The sequence below is a fragment of the Onychostoma macrolepis genome, chromosome 10 (assembly GCF_012432095.1).
Source record: "Onychostoma macrolepis isolate SWU-2019 chromosome 10, ASM1243209v1, whole genome shotgun sequence".
Classification (NCBI taxonomy): Eukaryota; Metazoa; Chordata; class Actinopteri; order Cypriniformes; family Cyprinidae; genus Onychostoma; species Onychostoma macrolepis.
In genome coordinates this window covers 15,062,624-15,082,377 of record NC_081164.1, presented here as the reverse complement: position 1 = coordinate 15,082,377, position 19,754 = coordinate 15,062,624, and the positions used below count along the sequence as shown (strand labels likewise).

At 36.9% G+C, this 19,754-nt stretch overlaps 2 protein-coding genes across 3 annotated transcripts; both read left to right on the top strand.

The window, feature by feature from the left end:
* The first annotated feature begins 1,423 nt into the window (after positions 1 to 1,423).
* Positions 1,424 to 15,130, top strand: si:dkey-81j8.6 (serine/threonine-protein kinase 10). Its single transcript, XM_058789770.1, has 17 exons — positions 1,424 to 1,746; positions 3,809 to 3,973; positions 4,659 to 4,707; positions 4,791 to 4,940; positions 5,017 to 5,089; positions 5,352 to 5,546; positions 5,642 to 5,816; positions 7,947 to 9,983; positions 10,067 to 10,197; positions 10,274 to 10,397; positions 11,625 to 11,804; positions 11,894 to 12,023; positions 12,987 to 13,111; positions 13,196 to 13,381; positions 13,458 to 13,583; positions 13,669 to 13,782; positions 13,859 to 15,130. The coding sequence occupies exons 1-17, from the start codon at positions 1,597 to 1,599 to the stop codon at positions 13,982 to 13,984; spliced, it is 4,236 nt and encodes a 1,411-aa protein (XP_058645753.1). The 5' UTR covers positions 1,424 to 1,596; the 3' UTR covers positions 13,985 to 15,130.
* A 678-nt stretch (positions 15,131 to 15,808) lies between these two features.
* Positions 15,809 to 19,719, top strand: prnpb (prion protein b). Of its 2 annotated transcripts, none has more exons than XM_058789771.1 (2): positions 15,809 to 17,246; positions 17,407 to 19,719. In XM_058789771.1, exons 1-2 carry the CDS (start codon positions 17,197 to 17,199, stop codon positions 18,914 to 18,916), a joined length of 1,560 nt encoding a protein of 519 aa, XP_058645754.1. In that variant the 5' UTR covers positions 15,809 to 17,196; the 3' UTR covers positions 18,917 to 19,719. The 2 variants fall into 2 exon arrangements, with proteins under 2 accessions (XP_058645754.1, XP_058645755.1); XM_058789772.1 differs by having other exon boundaries at positions 15,810 to 17,250.
* The last annotated feature ends 35 nt before the right edge of the window (positions 19,720 to 19,754 follow it).

Genomic DNA, 19,754 nt, shown 5'->3' with positions numbered 1-19,754 from the left:
CACCCCTCCCAGTCTCTTCCAGCTCCTACCATCAGGAAGACGGTACCGGAGCATCAGAGCCCGCTCTGCCAGACTGCTCAACAGCTTTTCCCCCCATGGGCAGGCTGTGAGAGCCTTGAACTCAAATCACCCCGCCCCTCTCTGAAACCCCATACAAACCCCCTACCTCCTAAAACATGGACCATCTGAAACTTATGGAACTTTTTTTGTGCAATCGAAGTGTGCTACACACAGGTGAGTGGGCCTGTACACTAGTAGTAGCACACTCTCCTTCTCTATGCGCACTAGTCACTTTTCACACACACTGCTGCGCGTATACATATCCCACAAAAAGACTCAGTAATATACATATGTTTACATGCTCATGCACTACAAATCATCCTGCACTGTTCCCCAGCCAGATGCTGACTCTTCGCACATGTACAGTATTTATCTGAAGCACTCGTATAGTTTGTATAGTTTGTATTTTTTTTGTTTATGTATAGGTAATTTTTTTTTATATATATATAGTATATTTATAGTCAAAATCTATCAGTAGGATAGTTGTGTATAGGTTTATATTGTTTTACTTCATTGCTGTATGCCTGTATTTATGTAGCACCGTGGTCCTGTGAAGCACGACATTTCGTTCCACTGTATGCCCCCGCATGTAGCGGAATGACAATAAAGCTCAACTTGAACTTGAACTTGAACTATTCTATATGAGCCAAAAACGCCTGATGTATCAAAAATGACACTCCAAAAAAAAAAAAAAAAAACTTTTATTTTTAGAGTTTCTAAAATGATTCAATAAATGTTCCATTAAAAACAGATAAATAAAATAAAATGAATCTGACTATTATTTCATGACAGACTTTACAAGGTTAAATATGTGAAAGTGGAACCATCTAGTGGATAAAGTGTAGGACTACATCTCTCAGATCATCCTACACATGTCAGTAAACAGTGCCAACAGTGGAAAATCTTATTGATGACCTGTTTCAAGACCCATGGTGGATTTTTTTTTTTCATTCAATTTTTCAAATAATTTGACAAAGTGAGTGATTTTAAGCCAGTAGGTGCAGTATGTACAATTTGGAGATCCCCTAAAACATTGTTAAAACGCTGTTACTAAATTTGGTTTTGAAACCATTAGTAAGAATGGGGCCATGTGAACACTACATCACAGAACAATCTGCCTTTCTGAAACAGAACACAAAACATGAATCCTGAAATCATTCATATCTGTTTATCTAAATCATTACGCTTTCTTACACAAGTAATGACACTATGGCTGCTGAAAACACACTACAATAGACGGCACAAACTAAGTACATCTCTACAGATGAGACGCGCGTCCTACACATTATTGTGGCCCATATTTTTGAAGGATGTGGTTGCTACTTGCAGCTTCCTGTCATGCTCTGAGGTGCGCATGAGGAGCGACGTGACAGTCAAAAGCATCTTTGCCTTGGAGAGATTCAGACAGTTCTCTTTTGTGTTGTTTTTAGTTTGGGCAGGGGTTCTGACTGTAGAATAAGACATTGAGGACCACCGACTGACTGAAAAGGACTGGGATTTCTTAAGGCGTTGGGGTGAAGTTAAAGGGAGGGAGCCATGGCCTCCCTCCTGATGCGAATCTTTCGGTTGGGTGTGGAGAAAAAGCGAGTTCGGCACTATGAAAACCTGAAGAGGGATGTGGATCCACACCAGACATGGGAGACTATGGGAGAACTGGGAGATGGAGCTTTTGGGAAGGTCTTTAAGGTAAGAGGTTCAAATCATGAGGTTCAGGTTTCGGTTAAATGCAAGATAACAGAACACTCTTGTAATATATTTCTCTCTGGCCATTTAATTCAAACTATTTTTAAGGGGTTAGATTAACTAAAATAATAAAACTAGTCTGGGCCTGTAAAGTGGAATAGCCTGATCCAATCTCATATCATTTCAAGGAAATCCCTCCCTCTTCAGACTGGCATGTCAACTAAAGTGACAAATACATTTCTGCAAGTAATTGTCTTGCTCAGTCTATCTCTTTCAACATTTCATGATCATGCTAAATTACAAGAATGATTTGAAGTGATAGAATAAATACAGAATGATTCACAATTTAAAAACGAGAAATCTTATCACACTGTTTGACCCCATTGATATTATTTTAGGAATAAATCTACATTTAACTAACAAATATATATCCATAAATATATAAATATCAAACGGCTAAGAAAATAGTGCTATTGTTCACAATATTATTCGCGAATGCCTACAGCCGATTCACAGCCGCTGAAATTCAGAACAACAGCTCGACCGCAAATGTGATTCTCTACACAAAAGATCAATAAACAAATAGTTAATATCGAGTACATTAACTCACATTTTAGAAACAATATTGCCCGTTATTTCATTTTTGCTCCGTCAGCAGTTCCAAACGAAGTCTATGAAGAATTCCTCTGGACTTGCATCTCAGAATGGTGCACGATTCAGTGATTCACTCATGTTGCAGCCGTTTAAGAAAATACATTTTTATTTTAAATTATTATGTTTAAATATTTATTTGTGTTTTGTTTGAGTTCAATCCTTAGGACGTTTACAATTTTCTTTACAATTTTTTAAAATGGTAGGGCAGTACGCCGGGAGAAATGGAGTGGGTCAGACACAATTTTTGACCACTTCATGTGTTTTGTTTGAAGAATCCTTTTTTTCCTTTTTTTGAACGAATTTCGTTTTGTACAATTTGTATTTTTTATTTTAATATACAGTATACACACACACACACACACATACACACACACACACACACACACACACATATATATATATATATATATATATATAGTGGTCAATTATCAATAAAATAAACAAGAAGACGAAATAAAGGTTCGTGTGGAATGAAGTGCGTAGCAAAAGGAAACCCACTTCCATGCTTTTGCAGCCTAAAGAAAAGCCAAAAAATTGCAGGCTACATCATTACACCAACAGTTAGCGTCAAATGACGGTCCTTTGACCGTAATTTGACACTAACTATTTGTGTAATGATGTAGCCTGCAATTCTGAACTTTTTTTATTTTATTTTTTTGGTTCCCAGAACGTTCTTTAAAGTCTTTGGTTACAAAAAGAATCTTCAGAGAACATTCCTAGAATGTTAATATGATGTTCTCAAAAGTAACCATAAGGGAATGGCAGGGGAGGACCGGATGTTTGTGGATGATGAGGTACATAATTTGTGGTTTAGGTTGTCAACATGATCATTGTTGTGATGTCACTACATTACATAATGAACACATGTATAGCTTATGAATAATGTCATGTGTAAAAAAATGAAGTAGTTTAGATAATCCATTTTAATCCAGTCTACCTAAATATTTACTGCATAGATCTAGAAAACATAGATCTTTAAATAAACAAATAAGCAAAAATGTAACAATTCTTGTAAAAACTGACTTGTAAAATTGTAGCCTTTATGAAAAACATATTCATGCACATTGCTTATTTATAGGTTTCTAAGGTGACAGAAAATGGGGGTTTAGGGCTACACTGTGGTTAGGCAACTTCCTGTTAAACCAAAATGTGAAAGATCAAAGATGGCTTCCTGTTAGCGATTTCAAGCTCGTATAAACCTCTCTTTCCGCATAGCTTTCTGAAAATGAATTGCACCTTGCAGCTGTACAACTTTCAGCATCTGTGCAGTGTGTATATCTTTTTGCATCATGGCCTGCATCTGTACAGCTGTTAAGTTCTACTTCCTAGCTTTTATAACTTCTGATTACTTTCTTGCACTTTTATTAGAAATGACAAAGGCAAGTGTTACAGTAAATACTGTTGATCACAGGCACAGAATCAGACTACGGGGGACCTGGCAGCTGTTAAAGTGATTGAAGTGCGCAGTGAAGAGCAGCTGGATGACTACATCACTGAGATAGACATCCTAGCATCCTGTCGCCATACAAACATCATCTCATTGCTGGACGCCATCTTCTTTGAGAGCTGGCTGTGGGTAAGGAACATCTGTTTATAACCTATGGTGTTTTTCCCCCCAGCTACAGCGACACGTTTATGTGTTGAGAGTTAATGTTTATTAAAAATTTACCAGAAGTCTTTTCCCCACATTTATTTATATGGACTATGAAGACATTCATAACCCCAAACCCCCAAAAATGTCTTAAGCTTCCAATATAGTTTTGTATTTATACAAAACTATTTTGGAAGCTTAAGACATCTTTTCTAAAGACAACATTTTTAACAAGTTTGGGAGTTTTCTTTTTTTTCCAGTGTTGGGAAAAGTAACTTTTAAAAGTAATGCATCAGAATTGCGTTATTCCATAAAAAAAACTGCGTTACTTAGTTACATTTTCATGGAAAGTAATGCATTATGTTATTTTTACTCATGTTTGTTACTCATGTTTGTAACCTGGGCTGGCATTGCTTTTTTTTTTTTTTTTAATAAAAACAAAGTGAATTACTTATTTGAAAAAGTAACTCCGATATTTTCTTGTAAATGTAAAAGTTACTTTACTATTTTTACTAAAAAAATGATTATGTAACTTGCGTTACTTGTAATGCGCTACCCACAACACTGGTTTTTACTTTCTAAAAGTCTGCATAAATAAAGGCACATTCTTTTATAGTTTGACTATTATAGTGTTTATTTTTTTTAGTGAATCTATGCTTTGTCTTTTTAGATCCTGATTGAGTACTGTCCTGGGGGTGCTCTGGATGATATCATGTTGGGTGGGTGACTTGACACTTTTCAATCATTTATGGTAGTATCTGTATGGCATTATAATAATTTCTCCATCCTGTGTGTGTTTCAGAACTGGAGCGTGGCCTTACAGAGCAGCAGATCAGTGAGGTGTGCTGTCAGAGTCTGCAGGCTCTGTCTTACCTGCACCAACATCACATTATACACAGAGACCTGAAGGCGGGCAACATTCTGCTCACCATGGATGGACAAGTCAAACTAGGTACAGATATACTGTTCTCTCACATTTTGGGGTCTCACAGTCTGTGCTTTATCTATTTATATTCTCGTTCATACAGCTGACTTTGGTGTGTCTGCAAAAAATGACAATACCCTCCAAAAACGATCAACTTTCATTGGAACTCCATACTGGTGAGACTCTCTTACACTTGGTCAAATGCTCTCGCTGTTATCATGTACTCACCTTCATGTTATTTCATACAAGAAAAATCTTGTACAGATGAACATGAGGCTGATTAAGAGACAGAATTATAATTTTGGGTAAACTGTACCTTTAAAGGAAAGTCAGACTATTGAACCTCATAAAAAGACAGTTAAATTACGTTTATAGTGATTCCTTTATTTAATACAACCCTCCTGCCAAAGAACATTAGATTATATTTTGTCTTTAAAGGATGGCACCTGAGGTGATAATGTGTGAAACGTCGAAGGACAATCCCTACACAACTAAAGCTGACATCTGGTCATTGGGCATCACTTTAATTGAGGCCGCTGAGATGGAGCCTCCTCATCATTCTCTCAACCCCATGAGGGTCTTGCTGAAGATCACCAAATCTCCACCACCCACACTCTCCAATCCTCGCCAATGGTGGGTTGCCGCTTCCTCATCCCCTCTCTAGATCTGCTGGGGTTTAGGCTTAACATTATACATTATTAACATTAGATCTTGATTTTTGCCATCAGGTCATCGCATTTCCAAGATTTTCTACGGAGGACCTTGCAGAAGAACCCTGAGTCTCGTTGGGGAGCCCAACAGCTCATGGCCCACCCTTTCTCTTATGCGGGACGAGATGGACGAGCCCTTAAAGAACTCATCGCTGAGGCCAAAGCAGAGGTCACTGAGGTTATAGAGGCTGAGGTAAATTCATAGGTCAATGACAAGAACATGCTGTTATTTTGAACATTCTATTCATCAAAGAATCCTGAAAAAAATGCATTGCATTTTCCACAAAAATATTAAGCAGCACAACTGTTTTCAAAACTGATATTAGTAAGAGATGTTAAATCAGCATATTAGAATGCTTTCTGAAGGATTACACTTTAGACTGGAGTAATGATGCTGAAAATTTAGCTTTGCATTACAGGAATAAATTACATTTTAAAAATATATTTAAATAGAAAACAGTTATTTTCAGTTATAATAATATTTAACAATATTACCGTTTTAAGTTATTAAGTAAATACAGCATACATGTGCATCTCAATAAATTAGAATGTTGTGGAAAAGTTCATTTATTTCAGTAATTCAACTCAAATTGTGAAACTCGTGTATTAAATAAATTCAATGCACACAGACTGAAGTAGTTTAAGTCTTTGGTTCTTTTAATTGTGATGATTTTGGCTCACATTTAACAAAAACCCACCAATTCACTATCTCAACAAATTAGAATACTTCATAACATACATTTTTAGTGAATTGTTGGCCTTCTGGAAAGTATATTCATTTACTGTATATGTACTCAATACTTGGTAGGGGCTCCTTTTGCTTTAATTACTGCCTCAGTTTGGCGTGGCATGGAGGTGATCAGTTTGTGGCACTGCTGAGGAGGTATAGAAGCCCAGGTTTCTTTGACAGTGGCCTTCAGCTCATCTGCATTTTTTGGTCTCTTGTTTCTCATTTTCCTCTTGACAATATCCCATAGATTCTCTATGGGGTTCAGGTCTGGTGAGTTTGCTGGCCAGTCAAGCACACCAACACCATGGTCATTTAACCAACTTTTGGTGCTTTTGTCAGTGTGGGCAGGTGCCAAATCCTGCTGGAAAATGAAATCAGCATCTTTAAAAAGCTGGTCAGCAGAAGGAAGCATGAAGTGCTCCAAAATTTCTTGGTAAACGGGTGCAGTGACTTTGGTTTTCAAAAAACACAATGGACCAACACCAGCAGATGACATTGCACCCCAAATCATCACAAACTGTGGAAATTTAACACTGGACTTCAAGCAACTTGGGCTATGAGCTTCTCCACCCTTCCTCCAGACTCTAGGACCTTGGTTTCCAAATTAAATACAAAACTTGCTCTCATCTGAAAAGAGGACTTTGGACTACTGGGCAACAGTCCAGTTCTTCTCCTTAGCCCAGGTAAGACGCCTCTGACGTTGTCTGTGGTTCAGGAGTGGCTTAACAAGAGGAATACGACAACTGTGTGGTGGCTCTTGATGCCTTGACCCCAGCCTCAGTCGATTCCTTGTGAAGTTCACCCAAATTCTTCAATCGATTTTGCTTGACAATCCTCATAAGGCTGCGGTTCTCTCGGTTGGTTGTGCATCTTTTTCTTCCACACTTTTTCCTTCCACTCAACTTTCTGTTAACATGCTTGGATACAGCACTCTGTGAACAGCCAGCTTCATTGGCAAATTAATGTTTGTTGCTTACCCTCCTTGTGAAGGGTGTCGATGATTGTCTTCTGGACAACTGCCAGATCAGCAGTCTTCCCCATGATTGTGTAGCCTAGTGAACCAAACTGAGAGACCATTTTGAAGGCTCAGGAAACCTTTGCAGGTGTTTTGAGTTGATTAGCTGATTGGCATGTCACCATATTCTAATTTGTTGTGATTGATTAATTTGAGTGAATTGGTGGGTTTTTGTTAAATGTGAGCCAAAATCATCACAATTAAAAGAACCAAAGACTTAAACTACTTCAGTCTGTGTGCATTGAATTTATTTAATACACAAGTTTCACAATTTGAGTTGAATTACTGAAATAAATGAACTTTTCCACGACATTCTAATTTATTGAGATGCACCTGTAGGTTAGACTTCTTTCAAAAACATCTTAAACATCAGAAAAATCTCACTGACCCCAAACATTGAGCGGTGGTGTAATTAAAAAATAAATAAATAAATAAATCATGATTTTTACTTTTTGGTTACACCACATGACATTTAAAAGTCGCTATCATCTTTTCTTGGACCTGTCAAACCAACATAATCCATGTGTGTAGCAGTACATGGCTTAATACATCTTTTTTCTGCATCTTTTCATCTGCAGTCTTTGTTAGATCTTGAATGTTCTGCGAAGGAGATGATCGCTGCAGAGTCAGAGCAAACAGTGCCACAACCAGGACAAGCAGTTGAAGAACAAGGACCACAAGAACCCGAGACCCCACAAAAAACCTTGGCCCCAGATGCTATTCCTCAGTCTCCCACCAACCCAGAGCCAATAGCTGAGGTTAAAGTAACCCGCAGGGCTTCCCAGGCCATAGACAAAGCTCAGAAGAGGGCAAGACGCCTCTCGGTTCCAGGAAATCTCCTCTCGTTTTTGACTGGAAGCTCCCGTCGCAAATCTGCATTCTGGGGTGACAATCCAATCCACCTTCAAAGAAGTAAGGACTCAGAAGTTTCAAGTGCAGCTGTGGGAACTGTGGGAACTTGCCCTTCAGATGGCAAAGAAAGTGGAAGCACTGACAAACTGAAGGAGAAAACGCCTGACTTATTTGATGCTCCAAGTAATAAGGCTGCTGACATCAAAGACAAGGAAGCTAAAGTAGAAACTGACAAGGAGGAAGCCCAGAACTCAAACTACTCAAGCACACCAGCACAAACAGAATTACCAACAGATTCCTCTGAAAAGGAAACACTAGATCATACCAAGGAGGACACTGTTGCTGATGAGGAACATGTGAAGTCTGATGATTCAGGAAACAATGACCAAACATTTTGGAAATCCCTCCAAACACCTGCTATTATCGACAAAGACACAGCACATCCACAGAGCACACCGGTTATAGCTTTGTGTTTGGAAACACCACTAGCTAAAAGGACTGAAAAGAACGAGGGAAATTATAAATATGAGTACCTTGATTTGGCCTGCCCTTTGAAAACTTGCAATTCTCCTCCTGCTTTAGATATAAACAAAATCTTAGCTGTAGGGATGCCTTCTAATAATGTTCCTGAAGAAGTTCCTGACCTCAAAAAAGCACAACAGATAACGGAACCATCAGAAAATGATGCTGTTGAAGGAAGAATTGAGGAAGATTTAGAAGAACCAGGAGAACTGGAGACAGATGGAGGAACGGTGGATGCAACAAAAGAGGAAAGCAGTGAAAATGGCAAGGACGTTAATGTAGTGACAGAAGAACATATAACTGCCAATGAAGATGACATTACCACGAAGGTAGAGTGTGAGGATGTCAATGAAGCCATCAAGGAAGAGCATGTTACTACTGAGATAGGCCATGAAGAAGTCAACTCAAGCAATGAAAAGTCTGAGGAAGAGGAAAGCTGTGAAAAAAGCAAGGACGTTAATGTAGTGACAGAAGAACATATAACTGCCAATGAAGGTGACATTACCATGAAGGTAGAGTGTGAGGATGTCAATGAAGCCATCAAGGAAGAGCATGTTACTACTGAGATAGGCCATGAAGAAGTCAACTCAAGCAATGAAAAGTCTGAGGACCAAGACCAAGATCTTTGTACAGAAACAGGGGAAGAGGAGCATTCATCCAACAAGGAAGATGTTACCGTGGAGGTTGAACATGAACATTTGGACTCAAGAAATGAAAACAGTGAGAACACAAGAAAATCTGATGAGGAGGTAGAAATACCAACCCAAGATGAGACGATCACTGATTCACAGATGGAAGAGATACCATGTCAAAATAAAGAAGACACCAGTTCTGAAGGAGAAAAGATCATCATTGGTAATGAAAGAGATGCTGCTGGTGATCAAGTCAGAGCAAGTCCAACAGAAGTCTGTTCTAAAAAGAAAGAAGACGAGACAGATTCAGAGGAACCTGAACAAAAGCTTCAAACAAATACTAATAGTGTACAGAACGTTACAGAAGAGCAATCAAAATTTCTTGGTGAAGATCCAACAGATGTTTCTGAACCAAAGTTGAAAAAGCAAGTGATGTTTGCAGGTCAAGAGGACAAAAATGAGCAAGAAAGGCCACTTGCAAATGGCTTAAAAAATTTAGACTTAATACCACCTCATGAATCTAATGGATCCACACCTAAGGAATCTGATCAAGACATAATTGCACCTCTTTCCCCTACTGAGCCTCCACTGTCTCCTGGAATTGAAGGGGTAAGTCTGAAACAAACGACTAGCTCAAAACTACTAGGCTAAATCAACGCGTTACAAACTGTTCTCTTTTTGTATTAACTCAGGAATTGCACCCAAGCAGGCGAACCGTTAAAAGGACACGTAAATTTATGGTGGACGGTCGTGAGATCAGTGTCACCACTTCCAAAGTGGTTAGTGAGGGAGACAAGAAGGAGCAACAAATGCGCTGCAACAGGTAATGAGTCTTTATGCTTTATGGTGGACATGGATGAATGGAAGTGTCACATTCATAACTTCTTGGGTGTTTGCAGACGGCAGGAACTGCATGCGTTGAAACTCTTGCAGAGAGAAGAGCAGAGAGAACATGCCCAGCTTGAGCAGAAACTACAGCAGCAGCGAGAGCAGATGTTCCGTCACATAGAACAAGAGATGACTGTAAGCCACAAGCACAAAGCCCTTTGGCCTCAGTTAACAACTTAAGACGTGCTATTAAACAGAAATGTTTCCATTCAGGTTCTTGTCTGAAGTACACAACATGCCCTTTATACAACAACCTTTACTAATGTTACTTTGACATGCAAGGACTTATTTTTACAAAGCAGATTCTAAAGCACATTTCAAAAGTAATATTTATAATTTACATTTTTACTGTACATTAATGTACAATTCCTAAATTCGCTTGTAACACATAAAGTATTTGTTTTATTATTTGAAGAGTTTATTTGCAAAAACAGATAACTCTGTTTTTATTAATTTTCTTAAATCATGTTTTTTACTGTGTTATCTTGTTTTTTTTATTGTTTTATTGTGTTTGTTAGCTGTATTTTCATTTTTTTTTTGTTATTATTTAATCAAAATAACTGCAGTTTGATTGATATTAAATAGAATGCAGGACAAAAACATGATTTCTGAACATGTTTAAAAACGGATTTATCTGTTTTTGCAAATGAACTCTTAATTTCTTTTTACATTTTTCAATAATTTTATTGATTATTAGAATTATATTTAATATAATTCAATTAATTAGTTATTATGTAATATTGTCACCATAACAAGTGGAAAAATATCAACTCAAAAAAGGATTTTTGCCTTTTTATTGTTTACTGGGGAAAACTAAAACTAAAACTATTAAAAATGGTTATTGTTAATTGAAATAAAGCTAAAATAAAACAAATTCTAAATATTAGATTAAATATATATATATATATATATATATATATATATATATATATATATATATATATATATATATATATATATATATATATATATATTAATATATATATATGTATATAACTTGCCTTGGCAATTTACTGTAATAACACAAGTTTAAATTGAAGTACAAAATTACTAAAATAAATTTATTTTGAATACATTTTTATTATTGTATTGAAGTATAAAAAAAGAATAAAAATAACTAAAGCACATATTAAAATGACTAAAAACAAACTAAAATGAAAACAAAATATAAAAATTAAAGCTAATTCAAAAGACTATAATAGCATAGGAATAATACTGAATTATAAGTATGATCAATGTATTAGCACAGCCTTCTCAATAAGCTGCATGATGTGATTATTCTTAACCATATTCATAACCACAAGTATGAGCACCTGAAATAAAGATGCTTTGTTTGTTTTTTGAATGTTTGTCCTGTGGCAGAGCAAGAAGCAGTACTATGACGGTGAGCTTGAGAGGCTTGAGAAACAGTACCAGCAGCAAAGCAGCCAGATGGAGGCTGAGCACACATCCCGGCTCAGGGAGGACGCACGCAGACTCAAGGCCCAGCAGGAGAAAGAGCTGAGCCGCAAGAGCAGCGCACTGAAAGCAGACCCTAAAGAGGTACGGACTGCTGCTTTTAACCACACTTACACTGCGTTAGGCTCAAACACATGAAGACAGTCACTCATGTGTGTCTATTTCTGCTTTAGGAGCAGCGGTTCCTGCAGAAGCAGCAGCAGGAGCTGAATGAAGCTCTGCAGAAGGGCGTTCAGGAACATAAGAGGAAGGTTGCGTCCATGGAGTGGGAGATTACAGTCAAATCTCAGCAGCTGAAGCGAGGTAAATGTGCCACTGCTGATACACTTATTTATTATGTAATTTGTACACAAATCACTATTTATAGCTCTACTTGGTCATTCTCTAAAATACGCTCTTAAAAATAAAGGTTGGAAAAACTGGGTTACCAGACAAGAACCATTTTTGGTTCCACAAAGAATCTTTTCATGAAAAGGACCATTTTTTCTTAGTGTAAAGAACATTTTAATAATCTGAAGAACATTTTTCTACTATAAAGAACCAAGAGTGCCACATAAAATAAAATAAATTATCAGTTAATATAAAAGTAAATAAATAGCTTCTTAAACTTAAAAATAAATGTTCTTAGATTTACGACAAATCCATGTTTAAAAATATAGTTAAATGTAACATTGATAGATATTTTTAATACACATTTTAAATTGCATTCATTTGTTAAAATGAAGGAATCAGTAATCAAATTTGTAATTCCAAAATAAAATGTATCGACAAATAACAAATTGATAAATCAATTTTAAATGCAGTTTTTAAAATGCACTTATTTGTCAATTTAAAAAGTGATGTATTTATTATTGTGATGTTACACTTAATGACATTTTAAACATTAATTAAATAAAAAGTTTTTTGAAATTTGAATTGAATTCTTGGTGGTTTTTACCAATAAAAAAAAAAGAAAAAGAATTAAGTAAAATAATTTGAAGATTTAAATATTTATTTCTATTTGTTTTTGTTGTTTTTTTCAGTTTGAGAAATTATTTTAATGATAACATTTTAATTAATAAATTCATAAATGATTCATTATTTTATTTTTAATGTGGTACTCCAAGTCCTCCATAGGTCATTCAGGTATTTTATGTGTACGGTAAACTTGCATGTACCGTGCACTGTAATAGTAAATAAATTGAGTGCATTGTACACATACTGTATACAGAAGAAAATTTGGAAGTATGTGAACATACTAAACATACTATTTCCTTCCTTCTCAAGCTCGTGAGGCAGTGATTTGGGAGTTAGAACAGCGCCATCTACAGGAGAAGTACCATCTATTCAAACAGCAGGTGAAGGAGCAGTACTCCCTACAAAGACAGCAGCTGACCAAGAGACACAACAAGGTAAATTATGCAGAAAAGCATTATCTTTGTTTTTCTGTATGTTATCCTGACAGTCTTCTGTGGTTCTGTTCTCTCATATGGTAGGAAAAAGAGAGAGCTTCTCGGTTCCAGCAAGCTCTACTGGAGGAGCAGAAGTCACTACAGGCCCAGGAGAGAGTGTCCTTCCAGAAGGCCCAAAAAGCTGAAGCAAAGTCCCATTTGAATCAGTTCAAGATGGAGCTCAGAAAGCTAGGTCTGAGCGGTCCTGAGCAGCGACAACGTCTCACACAGGTTTGGATTCAGAAGAAACAAAATGAACATGTAGTAAATTAAACCTATACTTAATAAAACTGGTTTGTCCTCTCAGTTTTCATCAGAGGAGGAGGCAAGCCAGAAGCAAGAGAGACAGAGTCTTCAAGAGAGTCATGAAAACCAATTGAATGTGGTGCAGGAACAATGTGATGCCAGTGCAGCTGAACTACAGCAGCTTCAGGTATCACCGTCAACTTGGGAACTGCCTTGCAGTGTTTTCATGTTGAGGGAATGTGGTTCTCAGTGTCTGTGTGTTTGGATTTTAGAATGAGAAGCTCCAAATTCTTGTGGACATGGAGAAGAAAAAGATCAAAGCTCTGGAGGATGAACACACTCTGGAGCTGAATGAATGGAGAGATAAGCTTGCATGTAGAAAAGAGGTATTGGAGGGAATAATAAAAATGAGAGCTTTTTAATTGGGAAAAAACATGACGACTGTTGTATGTTTATGTTCAGGTGTTAGAGGAAGACCTCGCTCGCAGACGTAGAGAAAAAGACGGAAACAGGAGACGAAGCAGCGAGCCGGAAAACCGGCATGCAGCTCGGCGTCCAAAGTTCTTCCATAATCTAAGCTTTTCCTGACAAAGTTAAGAAATACTCTAATCCCCAATGTCTTTATAAACAGTATATGTACACTACTTTTTGAAAGTTTCAGGTCATTATGATTTTTTTTTTCTTTAAGAAATTACTGATTTTTTCGCATTAAATTGATCAAAAGTGACAGTAAAGACAAAATGTTCATAAAATGAAAATCAGTTATTTGAATTTGTAATAATATTTCACACTATTACAATTTTTACTGTATTTTTGATTAAATAAACGTTGGCAAGAGACTACTTTTAAAAACATTATTACTGACCCCAACTTTTTAACAGTAGTGTACTGTATGTATGTATGTGTGTGTATGTATGGGGCTAGTTGTCACATTGGTAAATTACAATTATTTTATTTATTGTCAGATTATTTTAGATTATTTTAGTTAAGTGGGCTTTTTACATTTTATTATTTAGATTTATTTATTTTTTTTAAATTGTCCCATCATGACAATTTATTCCATTTAATGTGACAACATTAACAAAGTTTGTTCAATTAATTGTATTGTTGTTTCTTAGAAAATAGTAGCAAAGATAGTATTTTGGTAGTTTTTAAATTTAATTCACCCTAAGAAAAAAAAAAAAGACAACTAGCCTCAGAAAATATTTATATACACATTACATATACAGAATATGGACATTTGGGTTAAGTTGCAGAATATTTTTGTTTGGAGTTTATGTATTTTTGTAAATATGTTTAAAATCTGCTTAGTCGTAATTCCTCTGTAAGTGTATTTTGTAGCCTGAAGATGAAAGTTCACGTGTAAAATAAAATTTTCAACTATTTTAGACAAAGAGTTTTTAGGCAAAAGATATTTCTTTTGGTAGATGTGTGAGAAGCTTTTGAATAGTCATGGTTATGCACACAAAAACAGCACACATGCCTGGGCTGTCTGTAAGACAGTAGAGAAAATTATTACATAAAGCCACACCCAGACCAGTATCTGTCTCTTGACTGGAGTCAACATGATTTCTATTGAGCTGCTGAAGAGACCTGTTCTTCTATGCAAGCTCTTCTTTATGGTAAGGTAAATGCTTTCATATTACTAAACATCTGGATGTATGAAAACTTGTAATGTGACATTTGAATTGAATACAACAAATGGGAACATAATATTAAAGGTCATTTAAAATACTTATTTGATTTAATGCATTAAATTGTTATTCTGGTAAACCCTGATTTATATGTAGGGTAGAGTGGGGGGAAAACAACCCCTACCGTTTTTCCCAAAATAACCACAACATAAAGTCAGGATGCATTTATATTGTAACTATGGACTACGTTGACAAGAGTGATGTAGAAGTTTTCACCATTAAGCTTACACTGGTAATGTACTGGAGAGAAAGTACATTAGCAGTAAGAATTTCCAACAGTAAGAAATAAAGTGTTTCAAAGCTTGTTTTGTAGAAGACCAGTTATATATGATATTAGAACAGTAGGGCCTGTAGATAGGGAGTACGTGTTATTTAATAAAAATATAATTATATTTTCAGAATGACATGATTTTTTTCCTCAAACATAGTGTGTGGGGTAAAATGCCCCCAGGAGGCAATGGGCAATTACTGTAGTTATTCTGTTCTGAACATCGAATCCTTTGTTTTTCCATCAAATGAATTCTAACTTGTTGGTTGAATAAAAATATTTGGACTTTATATTTAAAAATTACCTCAAGTTAGCATCAGGTAGCTAGTTAGCTAGCCAGTTATCATCAACTAACTTTTTATTTTTTTTTTCAAATAAAATATTATAAGGTGGCCGAGAGAGCTCAACGCACTGCAACTTCAGAAAACACACGCAAATAGAAAAAGCACCAGCAAATCAAGAAAACATCTTCATCAATTTGACAGCAGGTGGTGCAACTGCTCACAACACAAACAAATAAAGAATTTTATTTGCAGCGTGTTTCTTTGTTTGGTTGTGTTGTGAATATTTGCAGTGCGTTTCTTTATTTGGTTGTGTTGTGAGCATTTGCAGCGCGTGTGTTGTCAAATTGATGAAGTTGTTTTCTTACTTTGCAGGTGTTTTTTTTTTTTCTATTTGCAGCGCGTTGAGCTCTCTCGGCCACCGTACTATTATAATTTTGTAATCCATAATTATTGATTATATTCTTTTTAAAATTTTAAGATAAAACTGCCTGTACTCTGATTTTGCTGTAAATGTTTAAGGAAAATTGCTTTGTCAGACTGGGGGCATTTTACCCCACCCATGGGGGCGTTTTGCCCCATAGGTGGGGTAAAACTCCCCCTTGGCACAAATGTAATTTTTGTTAAAACTCTAATAACATGAAAACTGTGGAAATTTTTCATACATGGTTTATAATTTATGTCATTGTCACTAAAATTATGATAACTTTTCTGAACACATTTAACTTTTGTTTCACTGAAAAAAAATGACACAATCCTTAAGGGGGGGGCGTTTTCCCCCACTCTAACCTACATATGACCCATTGCCCAATCTAAATACTATCCTCCAAAAAAGACTTAAAAACAACTTAACAGTAAAATAGCTTGGTAAAAATTGTCGTAATTTGTCATGTAACTCGAATCTCATATAATTATGAATACTGATTTATTTGCCTTTTTTAAAAATCAGACCCTACTTGAAATATAGATACAAATTGTCATACTGCAGGACCATTTAAATGACCTTTCATTTTATTAAAAATGTTAATAAAATTACAAATTTATGTATATCTTAACCTTATGTCTTAATGTTAAAATGATATACATGTTTTTCTTTCTGCCCAAAGAAAAAATGCTTATGATGTATGTTAATAACAGAAGAAGGTCTAACCTCCAAACATGAAATTTCTGATATTACATGCAACATTGATATTACATATTGTTGGGAGTTAGATTGTTGGCTTGTTGATTTTGTTCTCAGTGCTTATGTTTGAAGTATAGTACAACAACATTATAGATAATATAATGAGTATGCTTTAGGCTTTTACAGTATCTTTCATTTCAAGAGAATTTTTTAGGGGTTACAATCTCCTTAAGTGTGTTATGGTCACCAAATGGATAAGCTGAAAGTGCTGTAGGGCCATATTACTTGATAGGAATGCTTTCCTGTCTATTACTCTCTTGTGTTTCATCTCCTGAATACTAAAGGGTCCTCCATTATTGCTGTGGTAAACACGGACTCAATTTTAATGACTTTCCTTTCCAAACAATATGATGGATCTTTTAGATCTCCAATAAATGCAGCTAAAATGCATAAACGTGCACCTGTTTTCCAGCAATCACTTCCAGCAAGTATTTATAATGTTCATTCTTTCTCTCTTGTATACAGTGTCCATTAGACTCTTGTCTTAGTAATATGTAAAATTGCCTTTGGATTTCAGTAAACTTATTTCTCTGAATTGTGTGCATGTCAAGTTTAAGCTAACTCAGTGTGTCTTAATTTGTTAGGACCAAAATGGGGCAGTTATGCAAACTTGCACTGTTTGTTTTGGTTCTGATGGCAGTGCTACACAATTCATCAGGAGGAAAGACAGGGGGTAAGAGCACCCCTTCCAAGAAGCCATCCAATAAGCCATCACAGGGGACCAAGGCCCAATCTAACTATCCCAGGCAACCCTCTAATCCTGGTGCAGGAAGTAACCCAGGCTACCCCAACCAGCAGCATCCTGGTAGAGAGAGTGGCAGCTATCCTTTGGCTGGTGGGAACCCCAATCAGTATGCGGGAAGAGGGGAATCCAGTCCAGGAGGTTGTCCCAACCAAAATCCTGGAGCAGGTAGCTATCCCGCTGGCGGTAGCTATCCTTCGGCTGGTGGGAAGCCCAATCAGTATCCGGGAAGAGGGGAATCCAGTCCAGGAGGTTGTCCCAACCAAAATCCTGGAGCAGGTAGCTATCCCGCTGGCGGTAGCTATCCTTCGGCTGATGGGAAGCCCAATCAGTATCCGGGAAGAGGGGAATCCAGTCCAGGAGGTTGTCCCAACCAAAATCCTGGAGCAGGTAGCTATCCCGCTGGCGGTAGCTATCCTTCGGCTGGTGGGAAGCCCAATCAGTATCCGGGAAGAGGGGGATCCAGCCCAGGAGGATATCCCAACCAAAATACTGGAGCATGTACCTATCAAGCTGGTGGCAACCCCAATCCGGGAAGAGGCGGTGTTAACCCAGGAGGATATCCCAACCAGAATCCTTGGATCCTCAGTCCACGCTATGGAGGCTCCTTTGGAGGTGGGGGGTTTGGAACGGGTGGCTCCCCTTTCTCCAATACAGTGAAAAGCATGGGCTATGGTCCCTCTGCTAAATCCAAAGGCTTTGCAAAAAAGGCAATGCTAGCTGCAGGCATTGGGGCAGTGGCAGGAATGGCTGTAGGCTATGGAATCAGAAACTTTCCATGCCCCAACTTCCAATTCAGGAACCCTCAGGAGGAACGTCAATACAACCACTATATGTATGCACATCAAGGCACTCATTCTAAAGACAGAAATAACCAAGGAAGACCCAACCACACATCAAAGGAACCATCCCAGGCTCAGTCATATGAGCAATACATGAGCACATGCATGAGCCGAAAAGATCTTCTAAAAGAGCAGGACACGATAGTTTCCGCAGATCGCAAGAACATTCAAAGAGATGAGCCACTGACTGACATTGCAGCTGTGAATGACACCACATCCCCTATGACTGTCAATGATTATCCAAAGGCTGCTGCAATTCGTGAGGATGATGATGATACAGTGAGTATCATGCAGATTGGTTATCCAGCTCTCATTGAGCAGATGAAATCTAGGAAGTGTGTAGAGCTGTACTTGGTTAATTCTGAGAGCTTCACGGAGAAGCAGAAAGAAGATAACAAGGACAAAAAGGGAAGAACAATTTCCAGACCTTCCAATAACCACAATGGACACTGTGTCTCTGGAGTGCTTCTGTTGCTCAATACATTCTTTTTGCTTCTTAGTGACACTTAGTATAGTGCTGTCAACATATTATATATATATACAGTGGGGCAAAAAAGTATTTAGTCAGCCACCAATTGTGCAAGTTCTCTCACTTAAAAAGATAAGAGAGGCCTGTAATTTTCATCATAGGTATACCTCAACTATGAGAGACAAAATGAGAAAAAAAAATCCAGAAAATCACATTGTAGGATTTTTAAAGAATTAATTGGTAAATTCCTCGGTAAAATAAGTATTTGAAATGTGAAATTCAAACAATAAATACTATTTTGTGGCTCTTTAATGTGTCGTGACAGATCGCTGTAGCTCCTCAGTTCAAGCGGCAGGAGAAGCGATCATGTCTTACACTATACTAGTTATAGCTTGACATAAACATGAATGAACATCAAAAGGTGTCTTGTTTCAACCGCGGAAAGATGTCAATATGCACAATTTTTCAAGTTCAAGTCCACCAACGTTAATCTACTCCCCTGTCTGCTTTGTTTGTCGGACAAAAATGGCAGATTCGGCATTATGATTGGTCAAATTGACTGTCAGTCAAACTCCCTGCGAAGGGTCAATTGCCCTTCCTTTCCACTCTCTCAGTCTAGGAATCCAAAGGTGAAGTTACATTTTAAAAGTTGATTATATTATCTGTCTTGACTGAAAGTTTTGCTTATCTGCTCAAAATGTAACAAGTCTTTTTTCTCACTGGCTGTTTAAACGTACAGTATAAAGCAAATATAATGTATACTGCCATTTTCATTTAATGAATGCATTTTGTTATAAATTATAACTGTTGTTATTATTATTATTAGTAGTAGTAGTAGTATTTCTGGGAAATAAAAACTAAATTATTTGAATAAAATGT

Coding starts and splice junctions, on each gene's coding strand:
- prnpb (XM_058789771.1), top strand. CDS start 17,197: ATGCAGCTAAAATGCATAAACGTGCACCTGTTTTCCAGCAATCACTTC. Junction 17,247..17,406: donor TTTTCCAGCAATCACTTCCA/GCAAGTATTTAT, acceptor TTAATTTGTTAG/GACCAAAATGGGGCAGTTAT.
- si:dkey-81j8.6 (XM_058789770.1), top strand. CDS start 1,597: ATGGCCTCCCTCCTGATGCGAATCTTTCGGTTGGGTGTGGAGAAAAAG. Junction 10,198..10,273: donor CAACAAATGCGCTGCAACAG/GTAATGAGTCTT, acceptor GGGTGTTTGCAG/ACGGCAGGAACTGCATGCGT. Junction 13,584..13,668: donor CTGAACTACAGCAGCTTCAG/GTATCACCGTCA, acceptor TTTGGATTTTAG/AATGAGAAGCTCCAAATTCT.